At 37.3% G+C, this 21,685-nt stretch overlaps 1 protein-coding gene across 1 annotated transcript in view; it reads right to left on the reverse strand.

Moving 5' to 3' along the window:
• The window catches only part of CORIN (corin, serine peptidase), a 161,187-nt gene that overhangs the window by 83,682 nt on the left and 55,820 nt on the right, over positions 1–21,685 (reverse strand). The window contains exons 4-5 of the mRNA XM_072862094.1: positions 21,400–21,610; positions 638–819 (exon numbers count right to left, since the gene is read on the reverse strand). Of these exons, the coding sequence (XP_072718195.1) occupies positions 638–819; positions 21,400–21,610 (393 nt within the window). The remainder of the gene's footprint in view (positions 1–637; positions 820–21,399; positions 21,611–21,685) is intronic.

Below are 21,685 nucleotides of genomic sequence, written 5' to 3' on the forward strand. Positions count from 1 at the left end.
GCTTGTCAAGCATTGGAACAGGCTGCCTAGGGAAGTGGTTGAGTCACCATCCCTGGAGGTATTTAAAAGATGTGTAGACGTGGTGCTTAGGGGCATGGTTTAGTGGTGGACTTGGCAGTGTTAGGTTAACAGTTGGACTCGATGATCTTAAAGGTCTTTTCCAATCTAAATGATTCTACAATTCTATGATTCTATGAGTGGATGTATACAAACCACGATTTTTGAAAAGTTTACTTCTCAATCAGTTCTGGGCTCATTTTTACAGCAAGGAAAAAGGAGACAAACTTGAAATTTGGCCTGTGTGTCAGGTTCCTGCTCCAAATAAAAATCCTGTATTTACTAGAGCTTAGCAAAGAAAAAGTCAGCAGAGCATTTTTAAAGGGCATATTACCTTTCTCCTACTTTCTTTCCTTGAAACAGCTCAGAATTTTTGATGCAAAACAAAAAAGCCTCAAATCAATACAAGTCTGAAAAAAAATCAGCATAAACAATTGAAGCACAGCAAAACTATAACCAACTGACAACCAGACTTTATCACATGAATGTGAAGGAACATAATAACAGAACCAGAAATAAAAAATACATTATTAAATAGGAACTCATTAACATAGCGTAACAGTTAAGAGTGGAAACATACACTGCTTTCCTTTTTCTTGGTGTGGTGAGAAGCATACCCTTGTAGTGGTGTCATTTTCAGTTTTGTTGTGGAATTGAGAGCACTTCAGGAATTCTGGCCAAGAAGCATTTACCATACCCAGGACTGGTTCACAGCCTTCTTTTGCTGCTTCACAAAATGTCCTGCAGGGCAAGAGGCCTCGACTAGAGAAAAGAGACAGAAAACAAAAATACAAAGGATTATTACTCTAGTAGATTGTGAAAACTTTTTTAAAAGAGACAAAAGTAATAATAAACACTTTTGAAGAATTTTACATTCTACAGACCTACACCAAAAAGGTGCCAAATCTTCATTATTCATTGAAGGTGACATCAGCTCTGGCTTTCAGGCTAAATTTAAGCCCAAATCAAACTCAGAACAGTCTCTAAGTTTAACTCTGTGCAAGCTGAAGCTGAGATTTCATCAACAGTTGAACCAATATAATGGTGTAGCAACACCACACAGGAGAAAGCTTGCTTCTTCATCCTCTCCTTCTTCCCTAAAGTTGTGCAGATTTACCCCTCTCTGACTTTGGCAAACACTTTCATGAACTTATAAAAAATCATTAACTTGAAAAAAACTATTCATGTTTTTGACTGTGTAAGCCTTCTGACAACTTCAGTGTGCTGAATCTGTTCATGGGGCAAACCAACAACCACCAGACATAAACTGTAGGAACCCACACTGCAGAGCACTATATCACCCTCTTTTAGCATTTATGAGCTCTTACACTATTTCCCCTGAGCAGTCAAAACATACTGAATGTCAGATCAAATGCAATAAATATCAACATGACCTGAATTGTATTTTTTTTTAAGAAAAGCACTACAAATTAGCAATTTTAAAAGTTTAAATTAAGCATACTTGTCTATTTCTTATTCTGAGATATATATATCTGCCTATGTATTTTTTCTTTATTCTTCTTTTACATGTACATAGGAAAACCAATTAAAATAGATAGCTATGAACTGTCTCCAGGTCTACATAATTAGAGTCAACAAAGTCGAGCAAAAAATCTAGAAAATCTATTAACATGTTTACTGTAGATCTGGAAAAGGATTAAAAAAGTAAAGTTACAAGATTACAGGTAACACAATGCTAGCCAAGTTAGTCAAGATTTGAAACGACAAGAGATTTCAAAGAAGCCTCAGCCAAGTTAGTTGATATGTGGCAGCTGTAATTCAGCATAGACTACTGCAGCATAATGTACACAGGAAGGAAGAATTGAATGTCCACACATACAGTTCTCTGCTTTACTGCCAGCTTCCACTAACCTTTTATCTGAAAACCATTTTGGAGGAGTAGAGGAAAAGCTCTAGCACAGTCAACATTAGTTTTATCTATAAAGAAGAACTGTTCGATGCCTTTTCCTGCAAGGATTGGCACCATCTGTGGGAGCACTTTGTTACCCGAGAGAGCTGTCAAACAGGCTAACATATCACTGGAGCACAGTGGAGGAAAGCCTCTCAGTAAGCAGGTGCAATTGCATCTGAAAGTCCACACACACAAGCAAATAACACAGCCCAAATGAGACACACTGCCTGCCTATACAAACACTTTTCTCATCTGTATGACTGGTAAGTCATAAAGACCCAGCTCTTCTTTTGCTGGAAAGCAGAAGCACTAAGGCAGCTAGACAGTGGCATCTACTAACACCAACCTGTTCACACTGAATAAATATCGAAACACCAACTCGACAGCATGATAGCCTTCCATAACCTCTAGAGCTAGAGAGTGTGTCATAACCATCAAAAATTAGGAAGAAGAGAGGCCTGAATATACAGGATATACAGGATAGGAAAGACAAGATATCTGAGTGGTCTTTGCCAGAAGACTTTCAGCCTTCTGGATGAGGTAACAGAAAAAAAGATCTCTCATATAAGTACCTAGTGCCCCATCACTACATTTTCTCAATGTGTGGATTCCTTCTGCAAATTTACTGCAGTGCTTTTAGCATTTCTTAAAATATTATAAAAATTTACCAGCAGAACACTGGCAAGCTAATGTACATTCATAACTTATGAATCAATGACCAAAATGCAGAAGTTGCATACATGCTCTAAGCAGGAAAGATCTCACTCGCATTTAAAACAGTTCAAGTTTTCTCAGGCATAATTAAAATTAGGGCACTTATTCCTAAGAATATAACGAAAAAATGTAACTCTGGCTCTGACTTGCAAGTAAAATGTTACTTTTTTGAAAGCATTCTTATGCATTGCTATGTTTTGCTTTATTACAAAATATGACATAAATTGTAATTTTTTACTTAGCTTGAAATCAATGTTTTGTCATTCAGGAAAAAAGAATGATTAATTTCTAAAATATGCAATGTTTAAAATATGATTAGCATGATAACTTAATGTATATTTATTATATTCTTAATGATACCTCTGACTTTATAATATAATATTTTATTCTACACTATATATATATATTTTTTTTTTTTTAAACAGTGAACACCAAGACTGGGAAGGCATGCCTTGTTTTTTATTCATTTTCTTATCTAATTTAGCAATGCAGTTGTGAATGTCCACTGTCTTCACTGTCTATAACTTCAGGATCATCTGCTGAGATTATCAACAGCACTGTAAATAAAGAAAATCATAGAGTTACTTGTACCTAAACAATTATATCCTTCGTCATAATCGTTGAGATGCCACCACCATTACCATACATGATTTTCTTATCACGACCGTTAAATTCCACAATGATTCCATAGAAGAAGTGATGTAATTGAAGTGAATTTCAGCTAAACAAACATTACATTGACCTGGAAGGTGATTTGGCACAATATTTTGAAAGGAAACAAAACTGCTTAAAGTGTAAACTGTCAACTGACTCTCAGTGGAAAGAACAACATGTACAGAGACCTAGAAATACATGTAATTGTTAAGTATGGCTCTCTTACAGAAACAGCTGACATTCAGAAATGCTCGAGAGAACTTCACCCATACAAGTCCATGGGACCCAAGAGGCTGCATCTAAGGGTGCTGAGCAAACTGTCCAGTGCTCTTGCAAAGCCTATCTCTGTCATCTCTGAAAGGTCATGGACATCAGGGGAGGTTGCTTACAACTAGAAAAAGGCAAATGTTGCACCCACCTTCAAAAAAGGGCCAAAAAGATCAAGCTGGGTAACTTCAAGCTGCTCAGCCTGATTTAGTCCTGAGGAAAATCACAGAGTGAGTCCTCCTTGAACACATTTCTGGGCACAGAAGATGATGATCGGGAACAGTCAGCATAGATTTATCAAGGGTAAATCATGGCTGATCAGCCTGATTGCCCAATATGATGAAATAACTAGATATGTAGCACTGGGACCTGTCCTGGTCGACCTCTTTATCAAGGACCTGGAAGAAGTGACCAAGTGTGCTCTTGTCAAGTTTGCACATGACACCATAGTGTTCCCACAATGTGGGAACAATGTACTTGATTGTAGAGCTGCCATTCACAGAGGCCTAAACAGGCTGGAAGAATGGGCCAAGAGGAACTTTATGAAATTTAACAAGGATGAGTCCTGCATGTGGAAAGAAAGAACCCACTGTAATGATACAGGCTAGATACCGACTGATCGGGGAGCAGCTCTGCTGAAAACAACCTGGAGGTCTTGGTAGACAGCAAGCAGGACATAAGCCAGCAGTGTGTCCTGGCAGCAAAGCAGGCCAACAGTATCCTGGCCTGTATCACACGAGCACACAGTCAGTATATGATGGGAAAGGATTGTTCCCCTCTGCTCAGCACTTGCTAGACTGCATGTGAATACTGTGTCGAGATTTGGCTGCTCCAATACAGGAAAGACACTGATAAACAGCAGCGAAGCCAGGGGAGGGCCACCAAGCTGGTCAGAGGCTGGAACACTCACCTGCGGGACAGGCTGAGGGAACTGGGCTCCTTCAGCTGGAATAAGAGACAGCTTGGGGGTAACAACAACCACTACACCCTTCAGGACCCATGGGGAGGTTATGGAGTCTAGCTATTCCCAGTGGTGTATGGTGGGAGGATGGGGGACAATTGACATAAGCTGAAACAAGAGATGTTCAGACAGGGTATAAAGAATTTTTCAGCATGAAATTAGGGAGTGAAACAGGTTATCCAGAGAGGTTGTGTGGTCTCCATCCTTGCATGCTTTCAAGACATAACTATATAAAGCCCTGAATACATAATCAATGTACTTCTGCTCCATTGAAGAGACAAGGAATATCATTATAACAATGAACAGTTTCAGTAAAATGAAATTATTTACTGTCTGAGCTATTTAAATTTGGTCTGTTGAGGGAAATTCACATAGAAAATGAGAACAAAACTGAAAGAAATATCACAAACTAACATAAAATAAGGAAGTTGAACTGAATATACTGAAATTTTTCATAATGTTGGGCAAACTGCAAATTCTTGATGTTACTGGAATTTGTAAACAACTTGAAGAACTATTACAGAAGTTGTTACCCAAAAGAAAATAAATTGCCTAGCCAAGAACAATTCAATATTCTGAGATTTCATTTGAAGTTTCAGAAATAAATACATACAAAAACACAAACACACATACACATGCACAGACACTTCTAAATACCATTTTACTTAAAGTAGATTATAGTAAGTCTAGTCATTAATGAAAGTAGTCATATTTGAAATAGCTAATTTATTGCAAAAATATAAATGCATGACTCTGAATCCTTACCATATTCTTTACTGTAAGGATATACAGTCTCCTTAGTGTTTGAGAGGGAATAAAGGGCTATTTCGAGAAGTAAGTCAATCTGTCACTCACGTTTGCATCTTGGGGATCATTGTCAGCCTGCACTTCATTCTGTGTCCTCACATTGAGGCCACATTTAGATCCCACATACTACATCTAACATGTTTTCTCCCATACCCCTACACTGATTAAATTTTCAACACAATTTTTTGCAGTTTATATCTAAATTACTGCAGAACCTTTTGGGCTTTGGAAAATGCGATTTTGCTTCATTCATAACCATTCATAATGCCATAGAAAAGTTATTTTTCCTAGTACCCCACTTAGATCATATCATCTTTCTCTTTATGTCTGACTCTTGGTTGCCACCTGCCCACCCCAAAAATGTGGCAAGAACTCCATATTCAGGAACAAGTAAGTGGCCTGAACTGAAAAAGTCCACAGTACCCAACAGTTCCCTTACTCAGTGTTTCATTTTGCAGCAATAGGGAAAAACACAGTACTATTAGCAACCGTGTGATATGGCAGCAAACCCTGCAAGCAAGGAATGAAAAGCTGCCAGAGCTGCCTGACTACTAGTGGTAACATGAAGAAACTGGTGTAAAGCAAAATAGTCACTTGCATAAGTATTCTGAAGTCCGTATGGTTGCCTTTCTCTGCTTAATGTCTAACAAGAGGAATGTGCTGCCAGTGTTGTTACTGAGTTCATTACATACTCTAGTTGGAACCACTGTTTCAAAATAGATATCTTTAGAGGTATATTCTCCAGGTAATGCTAAGGACTTTTACACAATGCACTTCACATGCTGCGGTATTGAAGTTATCTCAGAAACAAGCCAAGGACCTTTATCTCTAAAATTGTCTCTTGCAGCTTCCTAGTTGGCAGCTTACTTATTGCCTGGGAAGAAGCAGATATATTCTAAAATAGTACTTTTCACCACCAGATTGCAATGTGTTGAAAGGCAGAAAATTTCAGCACCATAAAGCACATATCTGGCTGTGTACAAAACCAAGAACAAATGGTCCCTACTGATGACAGGAAGAGCTGCCACTTATTAGTTCTGCACGTTGTACTGGCAAATTAAAAGTTTACTATCTGACCTGTAATAGCTCTTCAGATAAAGATGTTCTAAACCACTCTTTTGTTTTTACAGAACCTATTTGATATGGAGAGAAAGAAAGGGCACAACAAGAGCTCGCAGTAGACTTCACTGCCTCCTGACTGGAGCCTGAGAAACTCCCTAAATAAAGGGGATTTGACAAGGCAAGTGGCTGTCTCCAGTCACTTTCATTTAGGGTTTTGGACGTTTTTAAGCTTTTCACTTTTAACTAATCTACTACTTCTAAAAAGTTATATTAGCATAATCACATGTGGGCAGAGGTATTCACATGAGCAGACCCACTTGTTTAACAGAGGCTCCTTAATACAGAAAATGCCAAAAGAAAAGCCGCTACTTACTATGGAAGGTGCTTGAGTTCCAAAATATCTGTAAGAATATGCCACAAAACTAAAATAGAGTATTCATTTATCTATTTGTGGATGCTAGCCATTTAATTTATTCAGACTGATATGCTTAGAGTTAACTTTTTGTTTATTTTTTAGGAAAACACACGATACACTACAAAATTACATTACAGTGAAAAGAAACGTAAGCAGTGATTCTACCTCATTAACTGTAAATGGTTCCCACTGGTCCAATGGAGCACACCTGATGATCACAAATAGTAATTTGAAGGCAGTATATTCTGCTGACTTATTTTTTCCAAAGAAATGATAGCAGGGACATTACTTGCATTTAACAAGTCTGTGACTGAGATCTACTTGAGTTTACCACAGCTAACCAAATTTATACTGCCCTTATGATTTGTGCAAATGTGACTGCTATTTGAAAAAAAAACCACAAACAGTTCTTGAGGACTCTCAGATGAAGTTTTATACAAATGTGAAGTATTTGATATGATCTCTGTTCTCCTCAACCCACACTTAAATAATTAACTTCCAAAGCACCACACTGCAGCTATAGCCTGAACATATAGCCATCAGGTAATAGTAGTATGAATATGTTAATTTCTTCAAATGTAACTATAGCAAAGTTCAATATATGGTTCATTGTTTCCAAAGGTCTTTCAACATACTGATCATGCATTTCAATGGAAATTTTACAAATAATAGTAAAAAGTTGTATTAAAATATAACTATGCACAGTTATATTTACACATAATAGTTAAAAAGTTTCTAAAAATGCTAGGAGTAATTTTTTTTAGAATATTCACCTACATATTAAATTATTTACTTCTATATGAAAAAATCACAAACATAACAAGTTCACCTCATTTGTTTAGCTTATGCAGTCCACTATTTTAATATTACAGTGCAGTGTAAATGTTTGGATACATATGCAGCACAATAATAATCTAGAAATTACTAGGCTTGTAAAAGACAACTGCATAGTGATTAAATAAGCCAAGCAGAATTTGCAGTCTCTAGAGAAGCTCTGACAAACCAGAAAACATAGGATTATCCAGCAATTACTGCAATATTTGGCCCAGTTTCAATGTTCAGTCATGTGTGCTCCATAAATTAAATATTCCTGGATAATGATCAAGTTTAGTATGGACATACTGCTTAATCTACTGAAGGATGAAAAGATGATTAAAAATCTCCATCTTGATTAGTCTTATTTACAGCTACTTAGAGACCAATCATTTTAAAAATAAACTGGCAGGTCTATGGCAATCTTACCATAATTTATTTGGCGCCAGTGGCAGGCACAGAGTTATAACATATTAGGGTGCAATTCTGCTCTTCAGGATATTCATGGAAAAAACAAAAAACTCTTGCTGAAGATGGAATTTGATGAAAGAACAGATATGTGACATTTTTAACTCTGTGGTTGGTTTCCCCACACTTAAAAGTTCATACTTCAGTTATTTCAGCTGCATAGAAATATCAACATTAAGAATCATATGGCACCAAAAGAAATAAAAATGTTCTTTATAGTTTATTAAAAAGTATATTAAGGGTAAAGAGAATAAATAAGGGGTTTTAATTTGCATAAGGTATCTTCAGAGAAGCTATTTATCAAAAGAGTTTTATATCAAATATTCACTGAAGCAGATATATACAATACCGTATATGCTCTAAAACTATTATGTTAACTGATTTTAAGCTTCCAAAAGAGGCTATGCACTGCCTGAGAGCAGATGATCTGACTTCCTCTTCATGCCAATCACCTAGAGTTCACTAAAACTGGAATTCAAATTGCCTGATTACAATCCTACATGGATCTAGTCCTTATCACTCACTTAAAGATGTTTTACATTTTTAGATTAATTCTTTTCAGAAATTACTCCTTCTGTAATACTGACTTTTCTTTGCAATCCCATTACCATGCACAAGGCTCATCAGTAGACTCTGTAAGTCACTTAAGTGGTTGTTCTGAGTACTAGAAATTATCAGAGAAGTATGCTACAAGAAGCAGTAAGGAGGGGGAAGATCCTTTAGGCAACTATTTTCCTCTTGCTGCAGAATTTAACAGATTTTCTAAGGAACAATTGTTCAAGGTAGCTCAAAGGTCTGGCTCTCAAACTCAGCAGCCACTGAGGGCCTGGCTCTTGATATGTCTTTTCTGGAAGCTGCAGCAGCGTATGCAGCTCTTGTTCCCAAATGTCTGTATCTGTTTCTGTGCTGCTTTCAGTTTTGCAATAACAGCTGTTTGTAGGCTGTATAGTAAGCCAGGTCAAGTAACTGATTCAGCTGAAAAGTAATGTGACAAAAAAAAAAGTATTCTTTTTTCTCATCTGACAACTGAATTGGCCACTCCAAAGGGATACAGGCAAAGCAGGAATAAGCTGTCAAGAGAGGGAGAGGTAGAAATTGCTAAGGCTGACAAAAGCATTAAATAAAATATACAACTAACCATCCTGCAGGGACCCTCCGTGCAACCTGGTAAACTCTATAATATATCTAGTGTTCATTATTTTCTGTGGCATTTCTCTGTGTATTCACATTAGTATCTCCACTGGTAAAAGCACTGCCACAGCCATGCCCTATTGAGAAATTAATTACTGCAATTTTACAGATTAAAACAATAGAGGATAAAATGACTTGCAAAAGGTTATAAACAAAGTTGGTATGCCAGAGCTGAAAATACAGCACGAAGATCCCTCTTAGAACACCCAACTGTTGACTGCACCTGCTCTGGCTAAAGGTCACGTCTGCGGTTCAGTAGACAACCTGACTGAAGGCAGAGTGATGAACATTTTCAGCTACTGCTGGTCCTCATTACTGTTCTTTCCCCAACTCCATCCCTTCAGTTGTTCCAGGATAACTGTTTCTGTGGCCACACAGTAAGCCATTTTCAGGTATTGAGGCAAGTTAAAAACGACTGTAGGGTATTTTGCTGGATTATTTTTTCAGCCAGATCTGTTTAAGGAAAAGTTTAAACTGGCATGGCTACCAGAGGAAATATTAATCATACTACAGCCTTGCTATAGAGCACTGCGGGGGTAATCCACTCTATCCTTCACAGGCACACAGACTAAGAATGACGATAGATCTAAGGTCTGAGGCAGAATAAAGGAACCAGTAATACAATTGTGAGAGACTGCTGGGGCAGGGGGAGGGGGACAGGGACAAACTGAAAACCCCAGGAAACATGCAAAAATTATGGGAAGAAGAAAACTGAGATTATCCTTTGTGTTTCTACAGTCCTGAAATCAAACAAGTTGAAGTGACAAGCTGACACACAGCCATTATTAGTTCTAATTGTCATTAATACTTTTCAGGATTTTCTAACAATAAAGACTTCCACAGAACATAAATGTCACAGAAGGAAGTTTCTACAGTAGAGCAAAGACCCCTACCCAGCATTACAGTTTTTCAGAGTGATGGTTCTTGTGAAATCTTTCTCTGTACCCTCTCACAGTAAGTAGTCCAACATGCAGAGCAGCATATGCAGAGCCACTGAATAGAGCTATATGAGGCAAGTTCATAAAAATCTCAATACTACTTTTTGATTCATGGATTTGTAAGTAAATGGGCTGGTTAAGGTTTCAATTTCACATAATCAAGAAAATAATGTATTTTTGTCTTTCATTGTTCCGTTTTCATCTTTATCGTGCAAGTTATTTGGAAAGATTGCATTTTCTTTTCTATTTTGTCTCCAGACATGGGTTTAAATCTGAAATTTGCTTCTTTACATAGTAATAAAATCTGAAAAGAAAGCAAGATTATTTTAGATTTTTGTGGTTATTTCTCTTGACAAAATCATATTGAATCCATATAAAAACATTTAGGGAAGGCACCTCAACTCCATGCAACACTTTGTAGTATTGAATGCAGAGCTAGCTGCACATAAATTTCTGACTTCCCACCTTGTTTTTAGCTCAAATGCATGTACTGTTTTCTTGAAGCAGGTTCCTCTGTATAGGTACAAAGATGCATAATTAACCTGTAAAAGGACTACATAGGACCTACAGTCTGAGAAACACCTAACATCTTAAAGGAGAAAAAAGGCCTCAGAGGTGATCCTGGCAAAAGGCAGCAGCAGCTCAGTTCCCCCAAGGTGGAAGACTGAAGAATGGCTCCAGCTGTCTACATGAGATTAAGGCCTACTATTAATTGGCTGAATTGCTGGTAGATGCCTGCTCATCTGCCCTGCAGGAACTGAGTATGAGGATTTACAGCTAGTGCAGAGCCAGTTCTCACTCATGAATATTTGATCTGCTGTCACAAGGTTGGCAATTACAGATGAGCCACAAGAGGAATGCCCTTTCCAAGAGACTGAAAAAAGCCTGGTTTACACAATGAGAATGAAAAGGATGGAGATACTGAATGGATTGCCTGCAGCATGGAAGAGCATGCAATCTGTTTATAGGCTATGAGAACATGAAAGTCTCAGAACCAAATCAGATGAAAAAATTGGACTGGAATCTGTTCTGTGGGTCCATACAGATGCCTTATATTTTTTCCTCTAAAAATTACAGGTCCAGTTAACTACTCCTTAATAGTTGACATATCTGGTGGCAACAGAAAGAGCTAAAGAGTCACACTTGCAAAAGTCTTAGAACAGATCACTGATATTCAGGAGTACCATACTTAACAAAGAACCCACACAGAATTCTGAAGGCTGTTCAGACAGAGGAAGGAAATATAAATTCCTGATTCCAGTGAAAACGGAACTGGGAACAAATCCAAAGATATCATTAGATTTAAAAAGACTCCTCTTATCCATCCCGAAGTGAATAAAGGAGGCAGCAGCTGCTGTTGAATTTAACATCTTCTACATCAGCTGCTGTTGAATTTAACATCTCTTTCAGACCTAGCAACACTCTTTGGACAATGTGCCAAACTCAGCTGATATCCATAAGGATGGACACATACAGTATCTACAATGCAGGTTAGAATTTTTAGTCAGTGTAATCACTTACTTTGTAGACAAAACCCAGATAAATCATTTTGTCCAAAATAAGGAGTCATTTCTATCTGGAATCAGCAACAAACAGAAATCCACTCTGACCTTTCAGTCACTTTCTGGATATGACAGCACCATATGTCACAACTGAGCTTATAATACCATAACAATCAAAAACACCTAATGTATACCCTGTACAGCAGAAGCACTTTCTCTGTTCTACCATACTTTGCAAAGTGCTACATAAATTTTGACATATAGCATTGAAATTATTACCACAAAAAAGCTAGCGAAATTATTTAATGTGTTTTGTATGACGACCATAATCAGCTGAGAGGACCTGTCCTGACTAAAGCAGCCAGCCCTTCCAGATTTCTCTTACTGATCCCATCACTTGATTCAAACATGACAGTGAAAATGGGAGAGATGTAGTAAATGAATTGATTAGAGCTATAGTTCAGCCAGGAATCAGTTTATATAAATATTATTAAGAATACTGCTACAATTATGAGCTATTTTTACAATCTTGTACCGTCTGCCAAAAATTCTCCTAAATGAAGTCAAACTTCTGAAATTCTCACCTGATATTTATCATGCAAATGCTGAACACACTGTTGATTTAGTTTACTCTATAGAAATGTCTCCTGCAAAAAAGAAGCTCCTAATATGCCTGAGAATTCAGGTTACAAGATCTTTTGATGTTGGCAAACAAAATTCACATTTGGTAAAGACAAGCTGTCACAGTGAAATGGAAGTCCTCTGAATCACACAAAGCTATTTCAACCACAGCATTGCTACAGAAATTCTGGAATAACAGTGAGTAAATTATACACTGCACAGCTGCTCTATTTGTATGACCAGGGTAATAAAGGCAACCAAAACAACATTGTGCCTAAAGGACAGCCTCCCATTTCCACAGATCACTGTGATAGGTACCCTTAATTTCACGTAGCTTTCCAGAACTCATGCTTCCCTGTGTACTTCAGAGCACTGTCAAAAGGAAGACCTCAAGGATCAGCCTAAGTTAAAACTTTTTGAGCTGCATCTTGTCAGGAATCCTAAAGAATCATGGACACACCTATTATTCGTTTACACTCTAGGCTCCTCTCTGTTGAGTAGAAATTCATTGTAATCCATTATTATGCTGCTTCCTCAGATTAAAGTTGTTTCACAAACACTTCAAGCTGGCAAGAGCAGATGTCATTGAAAGAAAGAAGCTGTCCTACCCCTCCTCAGCCTGGCTTCTGAACCTCTCCCCACCTCTCTTCCTCTTTGTGCCAGCATGACACTTCATGCTGTTACACAATGAATCAGACCAGTCACTCCCAATTTAATTCAGATCAGTTTCCTGATCCAATATGTCATGGAGCTGAACAAATACTCCTGCCAGGACATGGAAAGAGCACTGCTGAGCTGGGGAATAACAAGCAGGGAAATAGGATAAGACTGATTCTTTCAGCAGCGCTACCATATTATATCCACTTAAAATCTACCATGAAACAGTGGTCTGGAACACATTCTCCAGAGAGGTCGTGGAACCTCCATCCTTAGAGATATTCAAAACTCAATTGGAAATGGCCCTGAGCAATCTCATCCATCTTTAAAGTTGGCCCTGATTTGAGCAAGGTGGTAGACTAGAAATACTCCAGAGGCCCCTTCCCACCTGCATGATCCTGTGATTCTAATTTGCCTGTCCTGCTCAGCCTGTGAGTGGTAAGCCTGGTGCTTACCGCAACAGTCTCCAGCAGGGCAACAATAACTTCTCACAAGAGAGACAAACTTACGAAGGGTTAGTATGTCACACTAACTGAACTCTCATTAGTTTTTAACTGCAGATGGTTTAAAAGTTATTTGTTAGTAAGCTGGGCACTAAAAGAGGCTAAACATGAGCTGAAAAGCATATCAATTCTTGGAGAATCCTTTAACCACTGCTCAATCAAAACCACATTTGTTTATTAACTTCTGCACAAGACGGTGTACTCATATCTACCAGAAGAGTTTTGCTACAGTAAGATAAAATGTTCCCTCATCTATCCATTTCTGGTTTTGAGTCCAGGTGCACAAGTCTGATAGGAAACTATCAGTGTTAATACTCCTGCAATGTTTGTGAAAATGCAGAGTTTTACTGAAAGCTCCTGTCCTACAATTATTGCAATTTATTAAATGAAATAAACCTCATTTTGTAAAAACAAAGTGTGTTTTTCTAGCAGATATATTAAATTGCCCAACAAACATTAACAAAAAGCCATGTTCATTTTATGATTTGTTGCAAACAATTATTTCAATTACTTAAATTATTAGCATTTATTTAGAAGTAATAATATATTGCATGTGTAGGAGGATGACCTGTGATCCCCAGTTAACATACCAACTTAGAAACCAGAAACCACAGCTTAGAATAGATAATACACACAGCAAATCATTACGACAACAGGGCTGGAGCAATCAATCAGTAAAATATGCATTCATAAAATAACCAGTCCTCCTGATTTTCTTTTCTGCTTCCTTCCCTTCTCTTAAATCCTCTGAGCAGCTTTGTGAAATACGTTTTCAAAGGGACATTCCCATGCTCAGATTGTTCTCAAAAATGTGTCTCTGCTTAATAACCTTTTAACTTTGGTCTATCCATAATTACCCCCAACATGTACACTTTGAAAAAAGATTCTTTTGTGATTTGGAAAAGTTTTCATGGTCAGTACATTAGATCAGTGGAAAGGGTGAAACACTGCATGCAAGTTTGATGCTGCCTGCTATGGCAAATGCTGGCTTCACACCCACTGGACCACAGACATCATTCTGGCCAATGTAGGATGCCATTGCCTATATCTCTATATTACTTTTCTAGCTTTTAATTTTTAAATTAATTTCTTAAGCAATCCTTTCCTTCTGTACATTGACTTCTTTACAAATTATACATACTAGTAATTGTAAATAGCCTCTATTTGTGGGCGGGGAAAGGACAGTTCTCTGAATGGGGGAAAAATATTCTCTCCAGCATCTGATTTCTCTGTCCTGCTTTCCCTATGTTTTGTCCCTGGTTTGTCCTTCCCCTACACTGCATCTGCCATCTACTGGCACATTACTATAAAAGTTTGGCATCAGAGACTTAATTTCAGGCCCTTTTATGTAAGGGTCTGTACCTAGCTCCAGTGCCACCCCTAGCTATTGGGAAGGTCAGTGATATGGAGAGTCTTTCTTAGGCCCACCCACACTAGCTGAGCCATGACATCGATAGAGCAGCTTTCAGAGACTGTATGATTTTTCAGAGATGTGTAAGCCAAAATTTGGGCATTAACTTCTGTAGGTATATCCATAGGTACATAAACTTCATAACCAGAAGTTCCCCTAAAGAAAAAACATTTTCTCTTCTACTTCCTGTATCTTCTTAGCTTCCAACAGCCATGATAAAGAGCTTACCACTTATTAGAGCAACCTCTCTGCCAAATTTCAAGTTCCATTGCTCAAATACTTGGAGATACTAGGAACTCTTGGTGATTACAGGAATGCTTTTTCATAAGCAACCCATTTTTTCTGTTTTTGCCTAAGACAGAGATTAGGCATAAAAAGTTTTAAATGGTGCCTTTTTTTCCCCCCTCCAAAATTACACACATCTAGAGAAAGGGTCCTCTAAGAAAACATGTTAATCAACTTTAAATATAGGCATTTTGGCCAATGCCACATCATTATCTATACTTTCCCTAGCAATCCTTGCAAAAACAAACTTTATATTTGTCACTTTTCTACTGTCTCAGCTTGGGACCAAATAGTAATGGCTCCTAAGGTGATGAGCATGACAGGTTGACTTCAAGGTCTGAGTTCTGAGGGACAATGCAAAGTGTAATCTTCTCATTAGTACATTTTTTTCTGCCTTATAAATAACAGTTACACAATACTAATAAAATAACTCATGAAGTATGAAATTATTCATGAATAATACAGGCTGCATTGAGAAGAAAGATACATCTTCAGACATACTACTTCTTGAATGCTGTTTCTTCAAGTTTCTTGATTTGTTTCTTGGCAAGATGGTCCACGCCAATCTTTCAGAAATATGTGAGCATTCCTTTCTTTGAAGTCAGATGTAAACCAGCTGTTTCTTAACTCAATGTCTCACTTGCATCTCATGAAGAACATGTTCTAGTCATAGGACAGCAGAAATAAAATTTTGTTTCTTGAACAATTATCTTTCCTTAGAGCGGGAGCTGGCGTTTCAGGATTTGTTTTCTTCTAATTCCTTTCTCCATGCAAATACTCTGTCACTTTCTGAATCTGCATATTGTAGATTTTCTTTGTTCATATGTATCCATTTATTACTTCCTCAATTTTCTGTTTGAACTATCTCTGATTTGATTCACTGTCATTTTATTTAGGAAAAGAATTCAGGTATGTTCAGCATATTAACTGAAACATGGTTTCAATCATGACCTTGCATATGACATCTGTTATTGTACATAAATATTTCCAAAAGTACACAGGAACTGTTTAGTGCTATTTTACAGATATCTTAAGCAGACATTTTTGCTACTTTGAATATCTACCCCGTGCATTACACCTGCCAACCATTTCACTTTCTTGTTGCTGTAAATCAGTTCTAATTCACCTTGAATTAGCGCATTACCAAGTTTAGGGTAGACTGGAGCTGAAACTGAGTATTTACATTGTGCAGGAAACACTTTACTAAATGTTTCTCATGGCATGTTGACTATCTGCCATGAGCAACTCTATCCTCAACGTTTTACTTCTGAAAGAATTAGACCATGCAATTACTATTATTATAACTATTGGTGAAATTACAGCTATTGGAAGACATATTGACTGGTACAAAGGGCACAATCAAAGAAAAAAGTATTCATTTGTTCTGCTGGTCTGGGCTTTCTCAAGTAACACACGCCCTGTGTGTTCCTCAGTTTTTCTGATGAACAGTAACAATTACATCACTTTCCTTTGTAGAATGCTTTAAATCAACAATGAAAGACACAAAAATGAATAACAGTGGCAGACAGAGCACGCTATTTGTGTGGGCAAGCATTCACAACTTTATCACACTCTCTTCCTCTCTAATTTTTGTGTTCACTTTTGACAGGATTTGACTATACATGTTTTTCACTAGCTGGATCTCCGAGGTTGTGTGGTTCAAGTCACAAATGTGTTTACATGAACCACAACTAGATTTAAAAACTGAAGGCTGGATTATGACTTGCTTATGTATTCAAAGACAGATTTTACAACAGTGTGTTTTTCTGTACATAATCAGTTTGTTGGATTCCCAAAGCCAAGACATGGCAACATTGAAAACAAAACACATGTGAGGCTGCCCCTCAGCACCTGTTTGTATACCATCCAGGATAAAAAGCCATGATCTCAGATGGACTCTTTGAGCTGTAACTGAAGACAAACCACTCCACAACTTTATTTTCAAAGAAGTCTGACATTAAAAAAAGCATAGTGAGTAAACTGCTACAGAAATGCAAGGTGCATTAGAATTTTACCTTGAGAGCATATTACACTTTTTAATTTGCATTGCCCTAATACTATTTTCTAGGCAGAGCTTAAATTAAGTTTGACCTCCAAAGATTTGAGACTCTGGGGTTCTATCAGGGGCATTTCCTCAGCTTTCTGGAACACAGAGGATTAGTGGAAGTACTCAAGCTATTCGTTTCTGCTTTAGAAGACAGCATGACAACGAAGAGGTATTACGAGAATCCATAACCTTCAAGTTTATTCCCAGCATAAAAAGTGTGAAATAAGCCATGTACATAGGCCTTCAGGATCTTATACAGCTTGCCTATTTTACCAAGTCTTTTGATGAAATATGAGTATTCACAGAGTGCAAGAAATACTAGAAAGCATCATTCAGTGAGACTGTTTGCATTATGCAGTTATAGGCTCACTCACTATGGACTTCTCTATTGATCTTGAATCTTTAAATTTTACACCAATGTTGGCTTTAAAATACACCCTTTTTTTCTTTCAAAAATCTGAAAGCACTGCACACTAACTTTTTTCAGATTTTTTTTTGTCTTCTTGAATGCAATAGCTGAATTCTGTAGGACTTGCCGAAACCAATGCGAGTTGCTATAAACAAACATCCACTACATTGCAGTAACTGACCTTTGGCCCACTCTTAGTGTCTCCCAATGGTAAAGTAGAATTCACTAGCTTAAACCATTAATCATGACCAACAGGACTGATCATATTGGAAAGCTCTCATCCATTCACCCAAGGAGGAAGAAGTTTCATAATGCCTTTAAATAAACAGTTTCTTACTATCCAAATTATGAGCAAGTAATAAGCAAGCAAAAAGTCTTATTGCACTTCAACTTTCCATGTTCCGTTCTCACACAGGTTTTAGTTGTACTTTCAAACTTTACCTTTACTGGAAAGTAGTATATTAAAGACACTGTTATATATTTTCTTAAAAGAGCAGGGCCAGCTGATTGTCCACCCAGTTGCTGGAATTAAATACAGCTTTTTAAACTAATATATTTTTACTGCCACACATGATTTTCATTACAGTAAGATGCAGAAGAACAATTTTTAAGAACAACGGTATTGTGGTAGCATTCAGAAATCCCAGTACCTAACTACACTGTGTGTTACACAAACACTGAAGATGCTCTCTGCCTAGAAACTTAATCTCCTTCAAGTGTTAATTAATACAATGTTTATAAACACGTGAAAGATAAATGTGAAACAGACATGAGTTTAAATATCAGAGCAAAGCTGTGTAATGACAGCACACTGGATGCCAAAGATTAGTAACTTTCTTTCTTGTTGCTTCTTGTAATGCATTGTTATAATTATTGCTCCCATGGCTGCAGCTGCCAACACAGACTCTCTCGACAAGACCTAAGAATAGACATCTGAGTATCACATGAGTTTCATTTCTTCTCTACTGTTTAAGCAGCATTTGTCAAATTATGCTTTACATAAATTTGAAACAATTGCTCTATAAAACAATGAAGTATCAATAGATGAAAAATTATGATCAGAAATGCAGTGGCAATTAGAATGAAACAGCTGTAATTGACTGGAGGAACTAGTGACAATTTCAATAACACTTGTTCTCCATACTAGTGTTATGTTTTGTGATACTGTATGTTAAAAACAACCATAGTCCCAAAAAAGGGCTACAGCATATGGACACCCCCCCATTCATTATCATCAGAGTCTTTCCACAGTGGCTCTTCTGCTTCTCCTTCAGCATGTTTCTATTTCCCAGATGCCCCTATTCAACAGACCTAAACCAGACCTGTCTCTTCCATTTTCGTATCTGCACGTGACACATACAAAGTAACTTCCCCTATTATACCAAGAGCTTTTCATACCAACAAAGAGTTTTCTCCAGATCTCACTGAGAGGAGTTATTTGGGGGGGAGGCACTGAGGTGAGAGGGGACAGGAAGGTGTTAAATAACTACTTTATACAGATATGATGCTTCTTAAAATCATTATTCTTGGCTTTGAAATACATCTGTTTGCCTGTAATAACTGGGTGCTACAAGAAAAACAGTAATCACAAAAATCACTCAGTTGCCTACAGAAAAAAGTATTCTCTTTAAAGAAGAAAGCAGAAGTTAAACTAGGACAACTCAGGTTAAGCAAACTAGATTTAACAAACCAGCACTTTGTCAATCCACCCTTACGGTTCTTCCTGTAGTTGCCACTCAGCCTATGTTTTCAGTGTCACCCATGACACACTCTAGAGACATATGATTATTTAAAGTGAAGTCAGATCCTAATGTAATCCTGCATAATTTACAGTCTCACATTGGACTTTCCTCCCAATCAGCCTGCAGGGGCTAGAACAGTTTCCACAAAAAAGATTTTAAAATAACAATAGAGGGAGGCATTGTGACCTCCAGAACATAAACCAGGACATGGAAATCCAGTTCCAGCTTTGACATTAAAAATTAATGGGAGAAGATTGCTGCTGTGAAAAAAAACCCACACACCAAGAAAAACCCTGTTTCTTGAATCTCAAAGTATTTTGATTGCCACCCAAAAGCAGAGCAAAAACCAGCATGTTCCAAACATTGATTGAACTTCTATTCTTTTTAAATTAGCAAGGCAGCTGTCATAACGTAAGCCCTGCAAGAAAGATGCCTTCAGGAAAGAAATGGAAAAGGAAAGGTAAAAATCTTATCCTTTCATGACTCTATTTATTTGATTGATTTATGAGCTTTGCACTTTTCACATGCACCACTCACTCTCAAAAGGTTTGTGAAAGTGAAATTCCAAACAAGGCAGAATAAGTGACAAAACAGAGAAATGACTTCTTCTGTTGTTGAACATTTAAATGCATCAATTTATTACCTGAACCCACTTTTCCCATTTTTTTCTATGATTTCTAGAGACAGGAGGCAGCTTAAGGCTGTATGTTATCAGATTCTTTAACTGGAACAATTGTAATACTGAACTGGAGTAGGGGGGCTATAATTAATCGTGCACTGAAGTAAACAGTTAATTGAAAACAGTTTTTGGTAGTCTAACAAAGATACACACACAGGCGTATTTGGATTAAACAGCTTAGCCCGTCTAATGGTCAGTCTCGTTCTACCATTACCCATGCTGCCTTACCTCCACCCTAATCCTATCCATATAATCATCTGTACACTTTTTTTCTGTGTTAATTTTCTGTCAGTTCAGTGAGCTTAACTGGCCAATCCAGGAATCACTCTGGTGCAATGGAAATGTCAGGCATATATGGCCTGGAGTGGGACTGTACCTTTCATTGGCAATTATATTTTAGACCAGCTATGTCATCTCATAGAACCTTTTTCATAAGCATCCTATCTGTCCTAAATTGCACAGCTTTCATCTTCTTGGTTCTTGTTATGTTAATTGAATCACTTATTCAATTGCCATATTCTCTTCCACTTAATTTCACAGTGGAGAAATTGGAAATAAGGATAAATTAAAATAAGGAGAAAGAAATCTACCCTCTCTCTTTCCCCCTCCAGAAACATCAGAGATTGTGTACATATTTAAAAAAAAATTCCTTTTTTTCCTTTTTGTGCCGTATTTTGATTTTAGCACTGTTAAACTCACTGATCCTTTTTCACATCAAACTCAATGAAAAAAGTGCATGCACATGATACTAATGCTGTGTAATTATGTAAATGCAGAAAACAAGACATGCTTCTTAAGCTTCCAAAACAGTTTATGTCACTCTGAATACATCCTGCTAATCTAATACCATAAAATATATTTAAAATATTAACTTTTCTGAAGGAAAAGACTAAAAAAAATTTGAAGTTTAATTTAACTAACAGCCACCACACTTTATGCCAATACTATAAATATCCAATGCATTTATGTTGTTACAAAGGATTTCATTTCAGCACATCCAGATTGGAGAAATGAGGTACAAGAATTTTGGGCAGCCTTTTTTAAGAAAATAAGCCTGACTGCCCTAATATCACAGTTTTATTCCATATAGTGGCAATATTTTTTCTAAGAGAACTCTATTGCAGTTGGCTTATCATGGCAGAAATGTTGTGAATAGCTTTGACAGACAGGAGTTTTGCAATGAGAAGGTCATGGTTTTAGTTTGGATCTTCCCTTGTCTGATTAGACAGAGAGTATTTTACCACAATTGGCTCTAGTCACTGACTGATTTTCATTCCCAAATACCTGTCATCACCGTCACTGATGCATTCAGGAAGAGCAAGACTACAGCCAAACAGCATGATGTGTTGATAGCAGCTGAGACGATTGAGATAACTGAAGAACTTCAGGAACTTTTCCATTTCAATACTTTTGACAATGGAAAGAACTGAAGTTATAGTGGTGTAGTTATATGGCAGCATTTGGCACTGGCTGTTGGTGATATTTATGCAGGCACCTGTGAAATCAAAACAACATATTTAGAACAAAAGTATCACCATTTGATAGTTGGTTCAAAGCATGTATTGAGTTG

Source organism: Ciconia boyciana, chromosome 5 (assembly GCF_034638445.1).
Source record: "Ciconia boyciana chromosome 5, ASM3463844v1, whole genome shotgun sequence".
Classification (NCBI taxonomy): Eukaryota; Metazoa; Chordata; class Aves; order Ciconiiformes; family Ciconiidae; genus Ciconia; species Ciconia boyciana.